General features: G+C 37.8%; 1 protein-coding gene across 1 annotated transcript in view; it reads left to right on the plus strand.

The window, feature by feature from the left end:
• The window catches only part of DNAH5 (dynein axonemal heavy chain 5), a 198,939-nt gene that overhangs the window by 75,021 nt on the left and 104,245 nt on the right, over nt 1-19,673 (plus strand). Inside the window, exons 7-16 of the mRNA XM_085302093.1 lie at nt 848-1,069; nt 1,646-1,783; nt 5,805-5,981; nt 7,211-7,324; nt 11,114-11,221; nt 11,966-12,088; nt 13,960-14,175; nt 16,473-16,580; nt 17,307-17,392; nt 18,184-18,505. Of these exons, the coding sequence (XP_085158219.1) occupies nt 848-1,069; nt 1,646-1,783; nt 5,805-5,981; nt 7,211-7,324; nt 11,114-11,221; nt 11,966-12,088; nt 13,960-14,175; nt 16,473-16,580; nt 17,307-17,392; nt 18,184-18,505 (1,614 nt within the window). The remainder of the gene's footprint in view (nt 1-847; nt 1,070-1,645; nt 1,784-5,804; nt 5,982-7,210; nt 7,325-11,113; nt 11,222-11,965; nt 12,089-13,959; nt 14,176-16,472; nt 16,581-17,306; nt 17,393-18,183; nt 18,506-19,673) is intronic.

Here is a 19,673-nt window from a genome sequence, read left to right on the forward strand (position 1 = left end):
ATAACACCTGAGCATTTCACAAAAGCTGTTACTGCAGACTTTTTATTTGAACATTTAATTATTATAAATTCCTCAGTAGCTGAAGATACATATAATGCATGATACTTCAATGCAAGATGCAATTTGTTTAGTGTTAAATTATGTTACTGAAAAAAATTCGTGTGATAATTTCTAATGAAGCAAAAATGACTGACAGATTCTTGTAGTTTAACTTAGAAATCTTTGGAGTCCTCTTCAGAATGACTAAAAGCAAATATTCTGTGAGTTGTCCTTTCTCCAATTGGAGGGAAATATTTTTCGTGGATGAAAAGTTCTGGGAAACTAGAATTCAGATTTAACTATAGTTCAAAATTCTGTTGGTATCTAAGGCTTTTGATTGTACTGATCTATGCCTGGATAATTTAAACATAAATTTATTGTTCACAAAAAGAATTCTGATAGCCTGAGAAGATTCGGGAATGGAATGCTTTTACTCCTCTACATAAACTGAATTTTACAAAGAGTGGTCTCTTATGCCTTGATYGTATTTTGGAAGTGTTTTCAGTCCTTTGTTTCCTCAGTTTTGGATGACAAACTGTCACCCTGTACAAGTTTGCTATCCTAGAGTCAATGGTAGCTGATTAAGCTGAAAGGGCTGTAGAGATGCCTCCTAATTCCATACTTTGATCTTTTGAGGACTGAACTTTTGCAGGCCCTGCTAGCAAGAATTGTGATGTTATTGCTTGAGGCTGTAGGGGACTCGTAGACAGTGGTAATTTTTGAGGTGCTAAAGGCAATACGTCTGGAATAAATACATAGTGGCAAAGTTAAATTTTCCATTTTAACATGTATTGTGTTTCTTTTTCAGGAAGTGAATTTTAATATGATGGATATAGGTCAAGATGGCTTACTAAAAAGTATTGAGCAGTTGATATCAGAAATCTTCATTCCAGCCTTAAGGACTATGGACCATGGCTGGGGTGAACTTGGTAAAGCTCAACAAGCTTCCAGTGTTAAGCAGGACTTCCTTGGTTCCCTTGAAGCATTTGTTACTGTGTTATCAGGAACTGAGCAAAGTCTGTTGGAAAAGGTAATATGGCTCCTGTGGCAACTAGAAATTGTCTCTAAAATGTCTCTTGCCCTTGAGTTTTGAACTTATTGCTGTTATAAAATACTAATAAAATATTTTGTTAAACTGCAGAAGAAGTTGCACTTTTAAATATTGTTTGCTATCATTGGTAACTTTGATCTGTGGCTTTAATGTCTATGAAAGTTTGTGGCTTTGATGGTTCAGCAGCTGCTTCTGTTTTTGTTCCTTCTGGTGCCAGTTCTGTTGAGCTATTTCCTTCTCAACTCTCATGTCTGCAGCCTTTTGTAATCCAAGAATGATACCACAAACATGTAGATTATTTTCTGTATCAGCTGCTTTAACTGTTAATTTATACTCAGCCTTTATGAAGGAAAGGGCGTGAGTGAGAAGTTCCCAGGTCAGCAACTTCTTCAGATTCTGGAGTCTGGTTGTGTGCTCAAATCATCTTACATTAAATTGATGTGAGAATATGAGGCAAGATAACCCAAGTGAGCAAATCAGTCAYTTTTTGAAAYTCSTAGGTTATTTGTCACAAACATTTCAGCATTTCATTTTTTTTATAACTTGTGTCTTCAGGTGAATCTAAGGAAATGTGAAACATATGATCTGAAAACTTTAAGAGGACCCTCAGATTATCTGGTGATTGCTAACAGCACAGAAGCTCTTGAAAGAATAGAAATCTGCATGCAAGTGTGGACTAAACAGATTGAACAGGTGACCATAGGTTATTAAATGTATATTGGCAGATGCTGARTTGGCATATAATTGCCTGTCTGTAAAGACAGATGTGAGAGATAACTGTATTTTAAATTACTATTGATGTGTTTTATGTGCTTTTGCTTCTAAAATGAGTGTATTCTAGAGAACTACTTCCATCTTACTAACAGATGTGCACATGTATTTGGAAGCTTAATTCCTTGGTTTTGTTAGTCACCTCATCTTAAAGAAAAAGCTTTGCACTGATCGAACCTCTTCATGAGGTTTGAAGTATTGTAAGGTCAGTTTACTTGTTTGAAGTGGAGGTAAAATTGAAAAATTCAGATGAATTTGTAATTGTATTTTTTTTGTCTTGGAAGCAGGTCTTACAGTCTATAAAACATAGTTTTTAAAGTTCTTTTAACAAAGAAGYGAAACAATCAGTTGAGCTATTGCATAAAATTAGTGTCATGTTTTTGTGGTTTGTGTATCAGTTCAAAAGCAATGCATTCACGATAAAGCATAGAAACTTAGAGAAACATGTTTTGTAATGTTTATGCAGGCATTAAAGAAGGGGGCAGTATGAATAACTTCTGACCTTGGAAAGTGGAAATTTAGCTGCTACCTGATTTCTTTTGCTTCGCTTTGCCAAGATTTTATCAGAGAAATATTCTTGTCTTCTAGTTAAGAAATTAACACCATGCAATAATTTTATTTGTTAAGGCCCATACTTCTTAAAAGGAAGAAACAAAATTTAAAAACTCAACCCCATTTTATTTATAGACATACGAGCTGTAGCTAGTGGGGAGAATCCGTCACAATGAACTCGCCCTCTACCAGAAGATTTACTCTACTTTCTAGCACTACTTACCTACTGCCAAATAGAAAAAATAGTCATTCAAGCCTTTGTAAAACAAGAAAGATATTTAGTCTAATGCTCTCAAATGCCCCTGAAGGATTTTTATTGTGTGTTATTTTTTGGCCAAAGATGGAAATTATATTTTATCTTCATTCTTGGGATTGCATTGCGTTACAGGCTTAGGGATTTTAATACCAAGCTCAAGACTTTTAGGCTTGCTCATAAGAACTGGAGAAAGAAGGGAGCATTTTTTCTTGAGCTGACATTAAATAGTTTTTTCTTTAGTATATGGGAGGTTGGAAACAATTTTTGACTGAAGTGTTCACAGCTATTTTTGTGCTTTTTAGTAAAGGAAAGCCCTAACAAATGTCAAGGTTGGCATGAGGGAACTCTTTTCTTCCCCTTACTGCAATGAGAAATGGGAACAAGAGGAGGTATACCTATATTTAAGCTTAGAATTATTTATTGTCACATAATAATTCTGCGTCCACATCATCTTGTTCTCTAAGGGACTTGAATTTGTCATACCTTTTATAAGTATGGCTTCACAGTTTATAAACATGGTATTCACCATCTTCTGACAGAAGATTATCATAAGAGCCACCAGTTTGAGGTCAGATTAAAGGTCCTTTTAACCAAATATCATCTCTGGCATCTCTGGTAATGGGAAAAAGTGAATGCTGAGGAAGAGTAGAAAAGTAGAATAAACAGATAGCAGTACTTCCCCTTGATACTTTTTCATCCTCCAACAGTTTGTAGCTCAGAAGTTTTGTGTGTGGGGCTTTTTTTTTTTTTTTTTTTTTTTTTTTTTGAATAACCCTCTGTGTTTTTTTTCCCTGCATAAATGTGTCCAGTGTTTCCTTCAGTCTACAGAAAAGAAGTAGAGAACATCCTTATCATAACAACTGTGAAAATTCAATATATTTTTAGTGGCTGATGAGCATAGAGCTGATTTTTCACAGTAGTATCTTGCTGCTGCGTGAATTGGCTCAAAGTTTATCACCATATATGTGAAGATTGCTTTTAGCCTTGTGTATCACTTTCAGTCTATGTTGAAACTCACCTCTCACCTCAATACCTAGTCACTGAGTATCAAAATCTTTCTACAGTTCTTCAGTTTGCCCTCATCCCCTTCCTTAATACCATCAGCATCTTTGCTGCTTACTTCCTTTTCTGGATCATTTCTGATTATTTTGAAAAATGCATTGAGTATATGTCCCAACACATATTGCTGTGGAGCTCTGCTGATGACCTTCCTCCACAGTGGAAAACTGGCCATTTACTGTTATCCTTGTCCTGTCTTTTAACCAATTATTTATCTGTGAATAGGCTTTCCTATWTACAGCAAAGCTGCTGAGTTTCCTGGGCAGGCTATTGTCCATCTAGGAGGACTCTTGATGGAAGCTTTCAGAAATCCCAGTAGATTATGTCCTCTGGATCTGCCTTTTCCAAGAGTGTGGCAGGGAGCAGCAAGTGCTGGCTGCTTCCTAGAGAAGGAGAGCCAGGAACTAAAGGGAATAACATGGATGTCAGGGCAGAAGCCTTGCCTRCCAGGCCTAGTCCTACAGCGCTCTAGTGAAGCGAGCAAGACAGGCCCAGAGGTGGTGGTATAAGGCAACATGCTGGGAATAAGGCAGGTTTAAGGTCAAACTGGAAAGTCAATCCACATGCCAGAGTTAGAATTGGGCTTCTGGGCAGGTCCACAGTGATGCAGCAGGGCTGAGGTCAACCTCGGAAATCAGTCCATTGTTTGGAGTCTGGATCAATAGGGTCTATGATCAGACGGGCATGACTGTGGCTGAGCTGGAGACTGCTAACTTCTATGGTGTCACTGAGGCAGGACTGATGGCCCTGAGCGGGGCTGAGATGGGTTCCTGGGCCCACAGGCATGGAGGGGTGGAGGGTGTCCCTAGGAGAGGCTGGTCACATACATTAAGGTCTAGTTGTGCCCTCAAGGCCCTGTCAGTGTTTATTGATTGTTTCAAAGACCACCAGTAGATTTCTGAGACAGACTTTGCCAAAGTCAGTTCTCTTTCTCAGTGCTGTTGAACAATCTTCCTTTTGAGTGTTGAACATATACACAGCACATGGATAGCTGTTAGGCTGAAAAGAAAGTGAGGGAGGCCTCTGCAGTTTGGTAGTAAGAATATTTACCATGGTGAAAATGGAACATCTTACAAAGGAAACATGGAGATGTTGGCAGAGACAATTTTGAACACACATTACCCAGCTCATAGAGAGAAGCTGAACCCACTGAGCTGGTGAAAGAGAAAAGGAAGACTCCTCAATAATTTAAAGTGCCATAGAATCTAACTTAGTCCTCAACATCTGAAYGATGCATTTCAAAACAGTAAAAGTCTAGTTCATTTTAAAGTTTTTTATCTTTTTCAAATTTATTCATTAAATTCATGACTAAAACTTTCACATTCAGCATTATTATAGATTTGTAATACATTCTTTGATTTGTTGCGACTGAAGTGTTGTAGACCATTATGTAGAAACCATTACAGCTAGTAAAATTTTTCAGTGAATATTATGCTTATCAAAATGTGGTGGAAAGCAAATTACAGCAATTTTCATTTCAGAATAGTCTGAAGTATGTGATTGCTGGAAGTTGGATTATCCACTAGAGTAGGATTATAGTTAATACGCTCCTTCGTATTACCTTGACATCTACTGAGTTCCCTGTGTCCATATTGGGTCAGGCAAAGCTTTCTGTTTATGCTTATATTATAGCTACTGAAGCAATTATCTGGTACCTCAAGTAACAAATGAGTGGGTTTTTTTTAATAGAAGATTCATCTCCTATAAAAGATTAATCTCCATCAAGAGTAAATCAAGGTTGAACACAGTCTGTGATTCCTAGTGAGTTTAAAGAAAGCAGAAGGAATGGAATAATTCACTGAACACTATTCTTAATGGTCATCACACTTTGAAATCTGCTTTTTAGGTTACATACAGAACATTTAATTGTCTGTAACAGTGCTCTTGAAATAGTCTCTCTTTAACTCAAAGCTCAAAAGGCTAAGCAGAGTTGAATACTCTGATTATGTGAAGCAATGGATGAGTTAGGTAATTTATCACAGGAGGTTAATACTGTTAGTTAAGAATTAATATGGCTGCCATCCATGCAGATAAAAAAATTCAGCATCAGTCACTAATATTACCGTATGATTAAAGGTTCTTGCAGAAAATGACCAATTGAGAAAGGAAGCTGATGACCTCGGACCTCGAGCAGAGCTTGATCACTGGAAAAAAAAATTGTCTAAATTCAGCTACCTTATGGACCAGCTGAGGAGCCCAGATGTGAAGGCAGTGTTTGGAGTACTCACTGCTGCTAAATCGAAACTACTGAAGGTCATATTTTGAAAAATGACTCACATAAAGATTAGATATGTTCTGAATAGCATAGTTCATTATTGTAATGTATGGAACATAGCTGGTGGACAAAATATTGAAGTCTCTTAGGCTTCTGTTTTCTCCTCCCCTTCCCTGTTCCTCACCTTGAGTAGGTAAGACTTAACTCTATTTTAATCTCTTGAAAATGACTGGGATCCCTTTCGTCTAAAGGCTGATAAAATATCCTGCATCCATAGATTCAACAGAAACATGTACGTGTAAATCTTTGAAAAGTTGATTATTAAATGAGATAATTGAATCAATAGACTGGGTAGTTAACGTAAACAAAATGAAAAACAATGTTTTAACATCATTCTGATGTTACAGTGTCTGTCAAAAAAAAATGTTTGTAGAGCCATAACTTCTTACAATGACATAACAAAGCTAAAGACCCATCTCAAACAGAAAAAAAGTGAATAAAATATAATTTCTATGCTGATTTCATTCAGGCATTGCCTTTTTTTGCCCAACATAAAATTCCTGTTGTATAATATGCAACTTGATTTTTGTCTCGTTGCAATTTACCTATCTAAACTTGTTTGAAACAAAGAAGTTACCTCCCTGTGTTTGTGGCTGCTATCMTAGGTATTATTCAGTGGCTGCTGTGACAACTATTTACTCCTAGCTGTTCTCTTCCTCTTTCAACAATAGCTGGTACATCATAAATGCTACTTCTACCTTAAGAGCTGAAGCTTTATCAAAAAGTACTCTATGATACTGAATATACACAAGCTATRTTCTGATAATATAACTTGCTTTTTTAAATGTTATACACGTTCCTTGGTTAGCAGGAGAAGAAGAAAAAGTCTTGGTTCACCAAACTGAAAGGCATGTGAAATTARTACATGCTTATACATTCGTCAGTCCATTCAGCAAAATTAATTGCCAAAGGGTGACTATATAATTAATAGCAACTTAATTGCACTAATCAGCACTAATACTGATGTAACATCTTGCACTAAGTGATCTAAATTCTAACAGTATGTTTGCAGCCATGTTATTGATGCAAAACAAGGACTCATTCTTCATCTTGGGTAAATGAATGTAACTCAACTCTGAAGTATCGGAACTGTGCTTTCAAATGTCTTTAAAGGCTAATGGAAAAAACAGAGTGSTCTTAAAATATTTTAGACAAAATAGTTTTTCTGAAATCTGTGTTTTTATTTTACTTAACTTTCTATTCTTAGAATTGGCGAGTGTTGGATATTCGCATTACAAATGCAGCAAATGAAGCTAAAGATAATGTGAAGTATTTATATACTCTGGAAAAATGTTGTGATCCGTTATATAATAGTGACCCTGTAAGTAAAACTCCTGACTCCTATAATGAAATCTTGAAACAGCTGAATTGAATGTACTTTATAGTTTGGAGGCTAAGTTTGGAAATGATATAATTAGATAGCATTTTAGGWACCCTTCTCCTGTTTGCGACTTTTTTCATTTATGCTGGAAGTGGCCTAATGGGAATTCATGGCTCTAAACTGAACTGCTTGCTGTCCATTACCTGTGGTATTCATGAAGCTTTCAGTCTGATGAAACTTGATTCTGTGCTATAGAAAGAACTGAAATATTTAAAATAAAGGGAAAAAAAGAGGAAAGTGAGCATAGTACTATGCTAAGGACTGATTTTTCATTTTTTGTAAATGGCAAGATCATGTTTAGCCTAATATTTATACGGCAAATTTCAGCTTTTTGGGTTAAAAAGGCATAAGTATGGTTATATGTATATATTAAGCAGTAAATATGAATGGCCTTCCCGTAACATAGTAACAGGACGATGCAAGCATAACAAGTAGTAAACAAAAAGAGCCAAATTAAGGAACTGAATGGGAGAAGGAAGCTTACTATTCTGTTAACTGCTAAAGCAAGTAGTAGGTGGCAAATGGCTGCTTTTATTAGAACTAGTTTTACAGCTGACTGTATCTCACTAGTCAGAAAAGTCTAATGAGTAGCTGTGAAGACTCAGAGCTTTGGCCGCCTTAGCTACCTCTTTGTCTATGCTTCACAAAGTGAAATTGTCTCCAGACAGTGGTTTGGGCAACTGTGTTATGGCTCGTGTGATGTGTGCTCTGTGTCCATTTACTGGAGAGCATTAAAACAGTGTGCGATTTCACTGTTTCCCAATCTGATAATTTGAGTCTCACTGATAAAAGATTAACATGATACAGATACAAAACAGAGCCAAAGTGAATAGGCTTTCCTTTGGCATGGCGCAGGGCTAGTTCAAATTTATTTGCGTTGTGCTCCAGGAACTGGCTTTTAGTGAAGAGGAACTAGCTTTGTAGCAAAGAGAGGTTTAATTTGGAACATCAGCGTGGGGTGGAACAGGAAGCCACTGGGGTATGGAAAATGAACGTTTTCCCTTAGTGATATTTACCTACAAAATCACAGACTCACAGAATGGTTGAGGCTGGAAAAGAACTCTGGAGATCATCTAGTCCATCCCCACTACTCAAGCAGGGTCATGTAGAACACATTGCACAGGGTTGCATCTGGGTGGGTTTTGAATAGCTCCAGAGAAGGAGACTCCCCAGCCTCTCTGAGCAACCTGGTCCAGTGCTCTGTCACCCTCACAGGAAAGATGTTTTTCCTCATGTTCAGATGGAACTTCCTGTGCTTTGGTTTATGCCCATTGCCTCTTGTCCTGTCACTTGGCACCACTGAAAAGAAGCTGTCCASATCCTCTTGACACCTTCCTTTAAGATACTTTTATATATTGATGAGATCCCACCTCAGTCTTCTCTTCCCCAGGCTAAASAGGCCCAGCTCTCGCAGCCGTTCCTCATATGAGAGGTGCTCCAGTCCCCTAATCATCTTCGTAGCCCTATGCTGGACTCTCTCCAGTACCTCCATGTCTCTCTTGTGCTGGGGAGTCCAGAACTGGATGCAGTACTCCAGATGAGGCCTCCCCAGGGCTGAGTAGAGGGGCAGGATCACCTCCCTCGACCCGCTGGAAACACTCTTCCTAATGCACCTCACGATACCACTGGCCTTCCTGGCCACAAGGGCACCTTGCTGGCTCATAGTCAACTTGTTGTCCACCAGCACTCCCAGGTCCTTCTCCGCAGAGCTGCTTTCCARCAGGTCAGCCCCCAGCCTATACTGGTGCATGGAGTTATTCCTCCCAAARTGCAGGACCCTGCCCTTATTGAACCTCATGAGGTTCCTCTCTGCCCAACTCTCCAGCCTGTCCACATCTCTCTGAATGGCAGCACAGCCTTCTGGGGTATCAGCCACTCCTCCCAACTTGGTATCATCATCAAACTTTCTGAGGAGGCACTCTATCCCTTCATCCATGTCATTGATGAATAAGCTGATTAAGATTGCCTCCAGTACTRAGCCCAGGGGCACACCGCTTGGCACAGGCCTCCAACTAGTCTCTGCACCACTGAAGACAACCCTCTGAGCTCTGTTGTTCCACCAGTTCTCCATCCACCTCACTGTCCACTCATCTAACCCCACACTTCCTGAGCTTGCCTAGGAGGATATTATGGGAGACAGTGTCAAAAGCCTTGCTGAAGTCAAAGGAGACAACATCCCCTGCTCTCCCCTCATCTACCCAGCCAATCATTCCATCAGAGAAGGCTCTGAGATTTGTCAAGCATGGTTTCCTCTTCATGAATCCATGCTGACTACTCTTGATCACCTTCTTTTCCTTTGTATGTCTGGAGATGACATCCAGAACAAGATGTTCCCTCACCTCTCCAGGGGGAGAGGTGAAGCTGACTGGCCTGTAGTTGGCTGGGTCCTCCTTCTTGCCCTTTTTAAAAACTGGATTGACATTGGCTTTCTTCCACTCCTCAGGCACCTCTCCAGTTCTCCATGACATTTCAAAGATGATGGAGAGTGGCCTAGTAATAATATCTGCCAGCTCCCTCAGCACTCACAGATGCATCCCATCAGGGGCTCATGGATTAGTGGGTGTCAAGTTTGCCTAATGATCTCTATCTTGATCCTTCTTGACCAAAGGAAAGTCTTCCTTTCTCCAGACTTTATTTCTTGACTCCAGGCTCTGGGATGCCTAAGGGCTGCCCTTAGCAGTAAAGACCRATACAAAGAAGCATCTATATCCTTTGTCACCAGGGCCTCCACCTGATTCAGCAGCAGGCCCAAGTTTTCCCTTAGTCTTTCGCTACTGGTGTATTTGAAGAAGCCCTTCTTGTCCTTGACATCCCTTGCCAGATTTAATTCCAATGAGCCTTAGCCTTCCTTGTTGCATCCCTGCATTCTCTGACAATGTTTCTGTATTCCTCCCAAGTGGCCTGTCCCCTCTTCCACATTCTGTGTACTTCCTTCTTCTGCTTGAGTTTGACCAGGAGCTTCTTGCTCATCCATGCAGTTCTCCTGCTCCCTTTGTCTGACTTCTTACTCATAGGGACGCACTGATCTTGAGCTTGAAGGAAGTGTTGCTTGAGTATTAACCAGCTCTCTTGGTGCTCCCTTCCTTCTAGGGCCCTAACCTATGCTGAAAACTAGTTTGTCAATAGGATAAAGTTGTCATTACTTTTGAAGTTCAGACATGAGGAGGAGTTTTCTAAAAGATCTCTCAATCTAGCCCATTAAAAGGCTGAAGGCAGGACTGATGGGCTTTTGAAATAGCGGTTCTATTCAAAGAATTTAGCAAAAGGCTTCTCTTGCACACAATACTTACTGAAAACTACATAGGAAATGGACAAATAAAAACAGACCATCACCAGAYGCTTTATTTAAATGAGTCATGAGGCCAACTGCCAAATTTGGGCTTTTTTTAGTATGAAAATTTATACCAATTTTAGTAAAAAGTGTAAAAACATGCTTTTAATCAAAACAAATGCTATTTTTGAAGGTACTTTTGTCTCTTTGAAGTTTTCATTATTTATTAGAATTCTTTCAGCTACACCTCTGGTGAAAACCTTTCCCCTAAACTGAGCCAKAGTGCTTGGAAAACAAAGTAGAGCAGAGCATGGTACAAGACATGCCCACGGAAGAAGAGGCAGAAACATTAGAAAGAACGTGTTTATGCCAATCCTGGTTTATCTACATAGGTGTCTATCTGATGTATAATTAAAAACAAGTATTGAGCTAAGTTCAAAGACTGTGTTTCTTTCTAGGTGTCCATGGTAGCTGCTATTCCAGGACTTATGAATGCAATTAAAATGATTCACAGTATCTCACAGTACTACAATACCTCTGAAAAGATTTCCTCGCTCTTTGTGAAGGTGGGTGCATACAGCATGAAAATAAATTTACACAAATTTTTATGTTGATGTTTGATTTTTAGTGAGGCAACAAATAGAAAAGGACCAAGCTGTTGAACAGGCAACGTTTTGGCCCATTTAATTTTGAATTGAGCATTGGAAATAGTGCTAAAACTTTTTCAAGGATAGAACTAATTTTACATTATATAATTTGGAATCATAAGAATTTTTTCAGCCTTCTTGAAGATCAGGGCTAATCTCAACTCTGACATGAGTGGATCTGAGGAACTTCTTTTGTTACAGCAAATTTTGCCTGTTAAACATGGGTTTGTAGAACCAGTTACGATAATGTAATATGGTTCTTAAATCTTTTATGATTGTGTAAAAGAAAGAATTGGAGGTTCTTTTGTACATTTTTTTAACCTAATTTCTTTAATGTCATAGTCTCATGGGACCTTGATTTCACCTTTGCTTTTGGAAGTGCCAAAAGTCATGACTTGGAAGTCCTGAATGTCATTTCAAGGATGTTTTGAGTTTAGGTTTGGGATGAGAATACATCATCAGGATGATGGCGCTTTGGTAGTAGACCAGTGTGGACTTTGGGTACTTCAAGCAAAACTGTCAATGTGTGTGTGTTTCATATTTGGTATTAGTATTTTGCAGGCTTTGGGTCAGTTGAGACAGAAATATGGGATTAGATTAAGAAGAAGGGTAAGCTTTGCTTTGTTTTGTAACTTTTTTTCATAAGGTTAAAATTGCTTTTAGGTGACCAATCAGTTGATCACAGCATGTAAATCTTATATTACAAACAATGATACTGCCACCCTCTGGAATCAACCTCAGGAAAGAGTTTTGCAAAAGCTACGAGCAGCTATTAGACTTAAACAGGTAGGTGAAAGGATCATGCAAAACCCCCAGAAGTATAAGGTAAGATTTAGGAAACCATAATAAGGAAAAGTTTTTATTGTGTATGTGGAAGGAGTATGGTAATGAAGGAAAAAGAAGAGATCAAAGAAATACCTTTTGGAGTTGGAGTGATTATATTAGAGCAAAGGGATAAGATAATCCAGGGTCTGATTTTCCTCAAGAAACAGAAGTTCAGCACTTGGCCTACATGCTTCTATGAGAATTACTTGGATTTTCATGCCTGAGATTCTCTGGAAAGTTTTTTCTGTGATGATGATAGATGTGTGGTAGAAATCAAAACAGAGAGACTTACTGCACTGAACATATTCCAAAGAGATGTGGATAACCTGCAGTTTTAGAATGGATAGTGTAGAGAACTGAGAAGAATTCAGACGTTTAGATCATACAGACCTGCCAGGAAGATAGCTTTTGTTTTTCCCCCCAAATTTGTGCATACACTTTCATTATCGTTTCAGGAGTGTTTCCCTCCTTCCTTTCCCCTTTTGGAACATAGGATTGTAGGAGCATAGGATAATTCAAGTTGGCAGGGGCCTGCAGAGGTACCTAGTCCAACCTCCTGCTCAAAATAGGATCATCTATGAGGTTGTCCAGGGCTTTATCCAGTCCTGTCTTGAAAGCCTCCAGAGATGGAGGCTGAATAACCTCTCTGGTCAACCTGTTTCACTGCTTGATTGTCGTTAGGGTAAAAATGTTTCTCCTTATTTTAAGTACGAACACCTCCTGTTTCAATTTATGCCCAGGCTCTTGTACTCCATGTGCTACTGTAAAGAGCCCACCTTCATCTTTTTGATAACATCCTTGTAGGTATTGGAAGACTCAGATTTTTTCCTTTGTTACATTTCCATCTCGTAATGGTTTGGGCTAAAGATCCTGGCACCTTCTGAAACAACAAATCTTGCATAGTTCTTGTGCAATTTAGTGCAGATTTCTACGACAACTTCTTACCATCATCAAGAAGCTGTAAATTTATGTTTCTATAAAGTTTACTGTTCAATTGCAGTATTAAAGCATGTTTAAGGACAAACTTTTTTTTCGAATCTGAGCAACGTCTGAAAACTTTCAGCAAATCAATTTAAATAGATTAAAACTTAAAACTTTGAATCATCAGCACCCTAGGAAACTCTGTATTATTACCTCCAAGTAGGTTTATTGAGATCTATATATAATAAAAAGAAATGACGTTTGTAATTTAAAAAGAAGTACTCTTGAGAGAAACTATTTCAAGGAGGTGACTATGTAATCCGACTTTGTATTTCAAGGTGACTAGATAATCTGACTTTGGGAAGAACTGAATCTTAACATGTTTGGAGTAAGATTTGACACAATTAACAAAACAGTATAAAAATAGGAAGCTGCTATGGAGCAGCATTCTAACTTCAGAAGGGTTTTATTCTAAAAAGTGATTAGAAAATTTGAAACATTATTACTCAGTAGAACTACTCAGTGCACAATCATTCTTTTCAGTCTCTGAAAACTGAGATCTGAGTGCTTGTCTTAGATGTTCAGAAAATCCATTTTTGGGGCCCTGCTATAAAATGCCACTGCAGGAAACAGAATTTCACAATAGCTGAGGATGGAATATACAAATACATGTCTTTGTATGTTCAGTTTGTACATTTGGTGAAATATGTGATTCTATACTGGTACTGTTGACTTAGTTTTCAGACATGAATTCTGTTAATGTCTTTTTATAGTTYACAGAATGATTATTAATCAAACTTCTACTTACTAGACAGTTAGAGATGGTCATATGTATCTACTTAAATTTTGTTATAGCTAATAGTCTTTCTATTACATATTTGATATTCTTCTCCTTTTAAACTCTTTTTTAGGCATATCAAAATTGCTTTCACAAGATAAAGAAGAAACTGGAACAAAATCCAGCTGAAAGGCAGTTTAATTTTAGTGAGATGTATATCTTTGGAAAATTTGAAACCTTTCATCGACGTCTGGCTAAGATAATAGAAGTTTTTAATACTATTAAAATTTACTCAGTTCTACAGGAGTCTAAGATAGAGGGATTGGAAACAATGATCATAAAATACGAGGTACACAGTAAATTTTGGAAATCCTGTCAGTCTAGCTTGATGTTGAAGCAATAAATAATGATGAATATTAGAAAGTGTCTGTTAAGAGAAAAGAATAACTCTATAAGCRTATTACTGGGTAATATTTAGTGTTCTAAGTGCGTGATCTCTTGGAGCGTGAGCAGGCAAGATGAAAAGGATGTATGAAAAGCAAATTTTAGCTTTAGCAAAAAGACAAAATAATTAGAGAACTTTATAACTGGAGTAGTTGGAACCATAACTTTGTGTTATGAGCTGCAGAAATGAGAATTACAACATTACTATCTTAAGAAATGTTTTGCCAGCTATTAAAACGTATAGTGACGAATATTGCAGGCTGTCTTCATCCCTTGCCCACCRTGCCGGGGCACCTGGTCGTTGCCTAGCACTGATGACTTGTTCCATTGTGCTGGTGCTTGATGCTGCAGTCAGATTTCCTTGCAGCTTGGAGTGGAACAAACCTCTGTTCCATTTCTGTGCTGCGTAAATGCAAACAGATGTATCTTTGATTTCTTGAAACAAGTCACTTTTAGCATAAAGGGGGGGAAAAAATCTTGAACTCTTAAATTTACCTCATTTCATTAAGGAAATAGTACATTTTATTCCAGCAAAATAGATTTTTAGATGTGCTCAAAGTCTGTACTCATCTAGAGTACAACTTGATAGCTTTGTCCTTCCTGAATGTATAAAGAGTTAATTCACAGAGGACTCTCTTTGGGGTAAGAAAAGTGACTTAGCTGCTTTGTGCTGGAGAGCTCTCCAAGTCTAGACCTTTTCTTTTGTAGCAGCAAAATCTCTTTGTATTACTACTGTATTACTTCTTTTGGCGTCTTTCCTGGCCCTTTTATCTAATACAAGTGAGACTTGAACAACAAGGAACACTTGTAAGAATATAACTGTGCTAAATCATGTTCTTTTCTTTCCTTCCTTCTTACTGAGATTAAGTTTATTTCATAGCACAACTTGACATGTAACAAGTAGAGTCTTCCCTGTTTTCTGGAGCAACAGTTAACTTTCCTTATTATATATATCTTAATTAGAACAGTGTCATGATAATTATGGCATTTATAAGTGTCAAAATAAATCAGAAGTATTCACTGTATGTAATATGTAAACTGCTTTTAGAGATCACATGTTGGCAATACATATAATGTGGTGTTCTAATTTGCATTACCATATCCCTCTTCCTTTCTGCTGTCACCATGAGTAAATTACTTTGTTGCTTTAGTTAGCTAACTCTAGGGTAAAATGTGAGCAACTCCCTGTTGCACTCCAGGGTGCAGCCTGGATTCCGGGCTCCTGACCACATGCTTCACACCTGCTTGTTTCCTCCTTTATTCCCTCCTGTAGCGAACTGTGTATCTTCAGGAAAGAAATCTAGGCACTACTGAAAGGATAGCTTGGTCCAAGATCTCCTCCAGAGGGGCAGGATGGGTGTGAGCTGCTCGAAATTTTTCTCCCTTCAGTGTGAACTGCTCTCTAAAGCTATGCCAACAGACTTCTCAGCAACATATGATTTTCAGGTCATGCTATGAAGGAATTATTTTCTTAGGCTGAGATACAGGCATCTCATCTGGGGCACTTTCAGTTGAAAAACCACCTGTAACTATCAGCCCAGTGCACTGGTACAGTCTGCAAACTCTATACAGACGTACCACACGACCCATTGAAGCACTGAAATACTAAAGTACTGGTTTATCACTCAAATTCTTCAGCTATATGGACAAGTCGTGGGAGATGCTGATTAAGCATGCTTTCATTTGAGTGGACAGCCACAATGGAAGAGAAGTCAGGAGTAATAAGCCTCGAGGTGATGACATGTTGCATCTTACCAGGACTTTTGAGTAGTCTCTTTTTCTATGAAATTAGTTAATTTGAAGACATGGGAAATACTAATGAGGGAATTATTTTCCTGTACTGAAGTTGAACTTTGTTAACTTTTAAATATTGTTCGTTTATATTTTAAAGTACTGAACCTTTGCATAAGAGAATATTTAATAAGTTACAAGTATCTTTGATGAAAAGCTAGAGTTTGTATTTTCTGTCAGTTGTAATTGACTTAGAAGAGCAAGTAACATAAATGAAATTCACCTGGCCATTGCATCAACTTGCTTTTTTCAAACACGTTGTATTGGTTTGCTTATAGTGCTTAGCAAATACTGGTTAACTAATGGTGAAGGCAAATTGTAAAGATGCACAGCCCATTGAGTTAAATATTTCAATGTGATACTTTTTTGATAAGACAATTTGATGATTTTTTTTTCTCTGAAACTGTTTAGAGCATTATTGACACTATGAAGAACAAGCAGTACAATTTTTTGGATCAGCGCAAGACTGATTTTGACCAAGACTATGAAAAGTTTTGCAAAGAGATAAATGATCTTCACGTAAGTTTTATGTTTTAAATAATAATTTAATTTCCTGGTGATTTCTCCTGGAAAGCAAAGTACCTCTATGCAAGCTACCACCAAAAAAAAAATAATGCAAATCTTAACATTTCTACTGTGATATGGAAAAATAATTCTGATGTATCTCCACTTCAGAACTTGCATTTACTATCTTACATTCAGGCCAGTTTCATAGAATAGGCCAGAAAAGGCCTATTAAGAGGTCTTCCATCAAAAAGATTTCTCATGACCCTACTTTATTGGAATTAATGCTAGCAAGAAGAACACAAAAAAACCCCATGATTTTGTTGGGTGAATGGGAGCGTAGCACCTAAAACAGAGATAATTAATTTTCTCTTAATTCTGAAATCATGAAAAACTATATAAATAAAGTTAATATTTAATTTGGCTGCTGAAGAGGAAAGCAAGCATTCTCTGAGGCTCTCAGCATGGCGGAATGTTTGAGGGTACCAAAGCTTTTGTTGGTTTTACAGCTACAGAGAGAACTTCAGAAGAAAATGCCTTGAAAGTTGGTTGTATTTTGTTTCATTTTTTCAGGATGGAAGAAAGAGAAAAATGATGTTTATTGAGGTTGTTTTCACATAAACAAACACTATATATCTATAATATATGATAAATATTATCAAGTAACACCTATTATTATATTTAATATGTAGGTAATATTTGATGTAATACTATACTGTAGAATTATTTTATCTTTTCCAGGATCAGTTAAGGACTTTTATGGACATTACCTTTGAAAATATTCTGAACACTGAAAGAGCACTGAGGATGTTGAAGAAATTTGAAAGGTACTGTGTCCTATCTAGTTTGCTAGAATTCTGTCAGGCAATGGAAATAAGTCTTTGAGTGTAGTAGAAAAGAGGAGAATAGAGCAGGAAACGTCTTAAATACAAATGAAAAACAACTCAACCCCCTCTCCTCCAGCTATTCAGCTTTGGTAAGGGGTATTTCCTCAGTAGTGCGGATGAATAAAAAACATCTATTTCCATGTACTGGAAAATGTAAACTATAAATAGACTTTGAACTGTGCCTTTAAAGCTAGAATAGGAATGGGAATACTTTGTTTTGGCTATTAACATATATACCTTAATTTTGTCCTTTGATGATGAAATTAATTTATTGCTACAGGGCAACTAGAAAAAGGCAAAATACTTATATCAGGAAAGAGTGAAATGTGACTCAATAGATTCATATTGTTGCAAAATAGCCTCAGTCTTTGTTGTGTCACTTTTCTTATTATATTCTGTTTATTGGAATAGACTGCTGGTGGTGACTGGTTACAACTGGCTGCAAATAATTTTAGTTTAGTGTTAGAAAACAGAGACAAGGTAGAAAATGTGTAGGCTTACTTGGAAACTTTTATCATCTGGCCTAAATCTTGGTTGCTTGGAATTAGGTTGTGATAGTATTTGTTCAAGCTTAGTGAAAACTCTGCTCATAAAGTAGTTATTTTCTAAAGAATGCAAGGGAGTTTTCTAAAGACTGCAAGGGAAGATTGTGTTTGTTTTTCCAACAATGTGCAAAAAGAATTTCAGAAGTCTTGAAGGAATATTTCTAATGACTTTTATTTTCTTAGCAGATTAGGAATTCCAAGTCTTGGTGTTGATGAAAAGTACCTGAAAATCCTTCAAAACTATGGTCATGACATAGAAACAGTCTCTAAGCTCTACACTGAACAGAAGCTGGACCCTCCATTGGCTCGTAATCTGCCTCCAATAGCTGGTAGGATCTTGTGGGCACGCCACCTTTTCCATAGGATCCAGGAACCCATGGAGTCTTTTCAACAGCACCCAGCTGTTCTACAAACAGCAGATGGCAAGCGCATAATCCACAACTACAACAAAGTAGGAAAAGTTCTTCTGGAGTTTGAGGTGATCTATCACAGGGGATGGCTTCAACAGGTAAAAAAGCTGTTTTCGATTAGGATATTTCTTCAAAAATTACATTTTTTTGATATGCTAATAATATCCAGACCAAGTTGGCTCTCCTTTGTGCCAGGTACCACTGAAACACTGCATTACAGCAGTGGGAAGGAGTCTCTGGTTAATAGCAGTGGTCAAGTATGCCAAGGCATAGATTTAGGAAAGGGTACTTCCTAAGAGAGGGATGAAATGAGAAAAGATACTTTCATAATGAGTTTTATTAATAAGTAGCCCCTATACTGCCTGCAACTGATTTTAGGAGCACGTGAGAGACTTTGTTAGTTATAATGAAAGACATTTAGTATGGAAATATATAAGGAAGATTCAGTGATAGCTTTAGCTTCCACTTATTCTCTGCCATGACCTACTGACTCAGCTGCGATAAGATCATATGGGAGGAGAGAGTTTTTTTCGTCTGGTTAGCTCAAGATGAAATCAGGCACAGATGTTTCCTCTGGTGTGGATAACGTGATTTTGACTGATAATCCACATGTACTCTTTGAGTGACATATATACTGCATCCTGTCTCAAATTGCAGAGCGTTCCGAAGAGTTAACAGAATGCTCACTTCTTTTCATCCACTTGGTAAGGCATTACACTCTGTAGTTTAATATTCCTCAGAAAACATAGCTTGCCTTAAATTCTTTATCTCTTTGACGGATTTATCTGTTGGTTTTTGTATGTAGAACCTCTGATTGCTTTCTAATATGTAAATTCAGATYAGATGTCTTCTTCAAGGAGTACTTTCTAGCCCTGAATTCTCTGCATGTTTCTACTGTCCTATCAGGACACCCTCCACCTCCAGTTTCTCTGTTGCCTTGGCAATGAGCACTTTGCAGAAAAATTGGCCTCAGTCTCTCACATCTGAAAGGAGAGGGGTCAAAGTCTCAGATAACTCTTATGATGGAGGTGGCACAATCAACAATGAGGCAACCTCTTGTTCTTGGAGCTCAACTCCAGCTTTTGTAGAAATATCAAAGTCTCTGATGCGGAAAAACATCGGTCTTCCAAAAGTCCATCTTATGATCTATGACCAGAAGCTCCTGCAGTCTTATCCAATCTGAATATACTGTGATTTCCCGAATCTTCCTTCAGCCTACACATTTGCTCTCTCCATGAAGGGTTAACAGATCATCAGACTTGACTG

Source organism: Rhea americana, unplaced genomic scaffold, assembly GCF_003343005.1.
Source record: "Rhea americana isolate MKP2758 unplaced genomic scaffold, rheAme1 scaffold_185, whole genome shotgun sequence".
NCBI lineage: Eukaryota > Metazoa > Chordata > Aves > Rheiformes > Rheidae > Rhea > Rhea americana.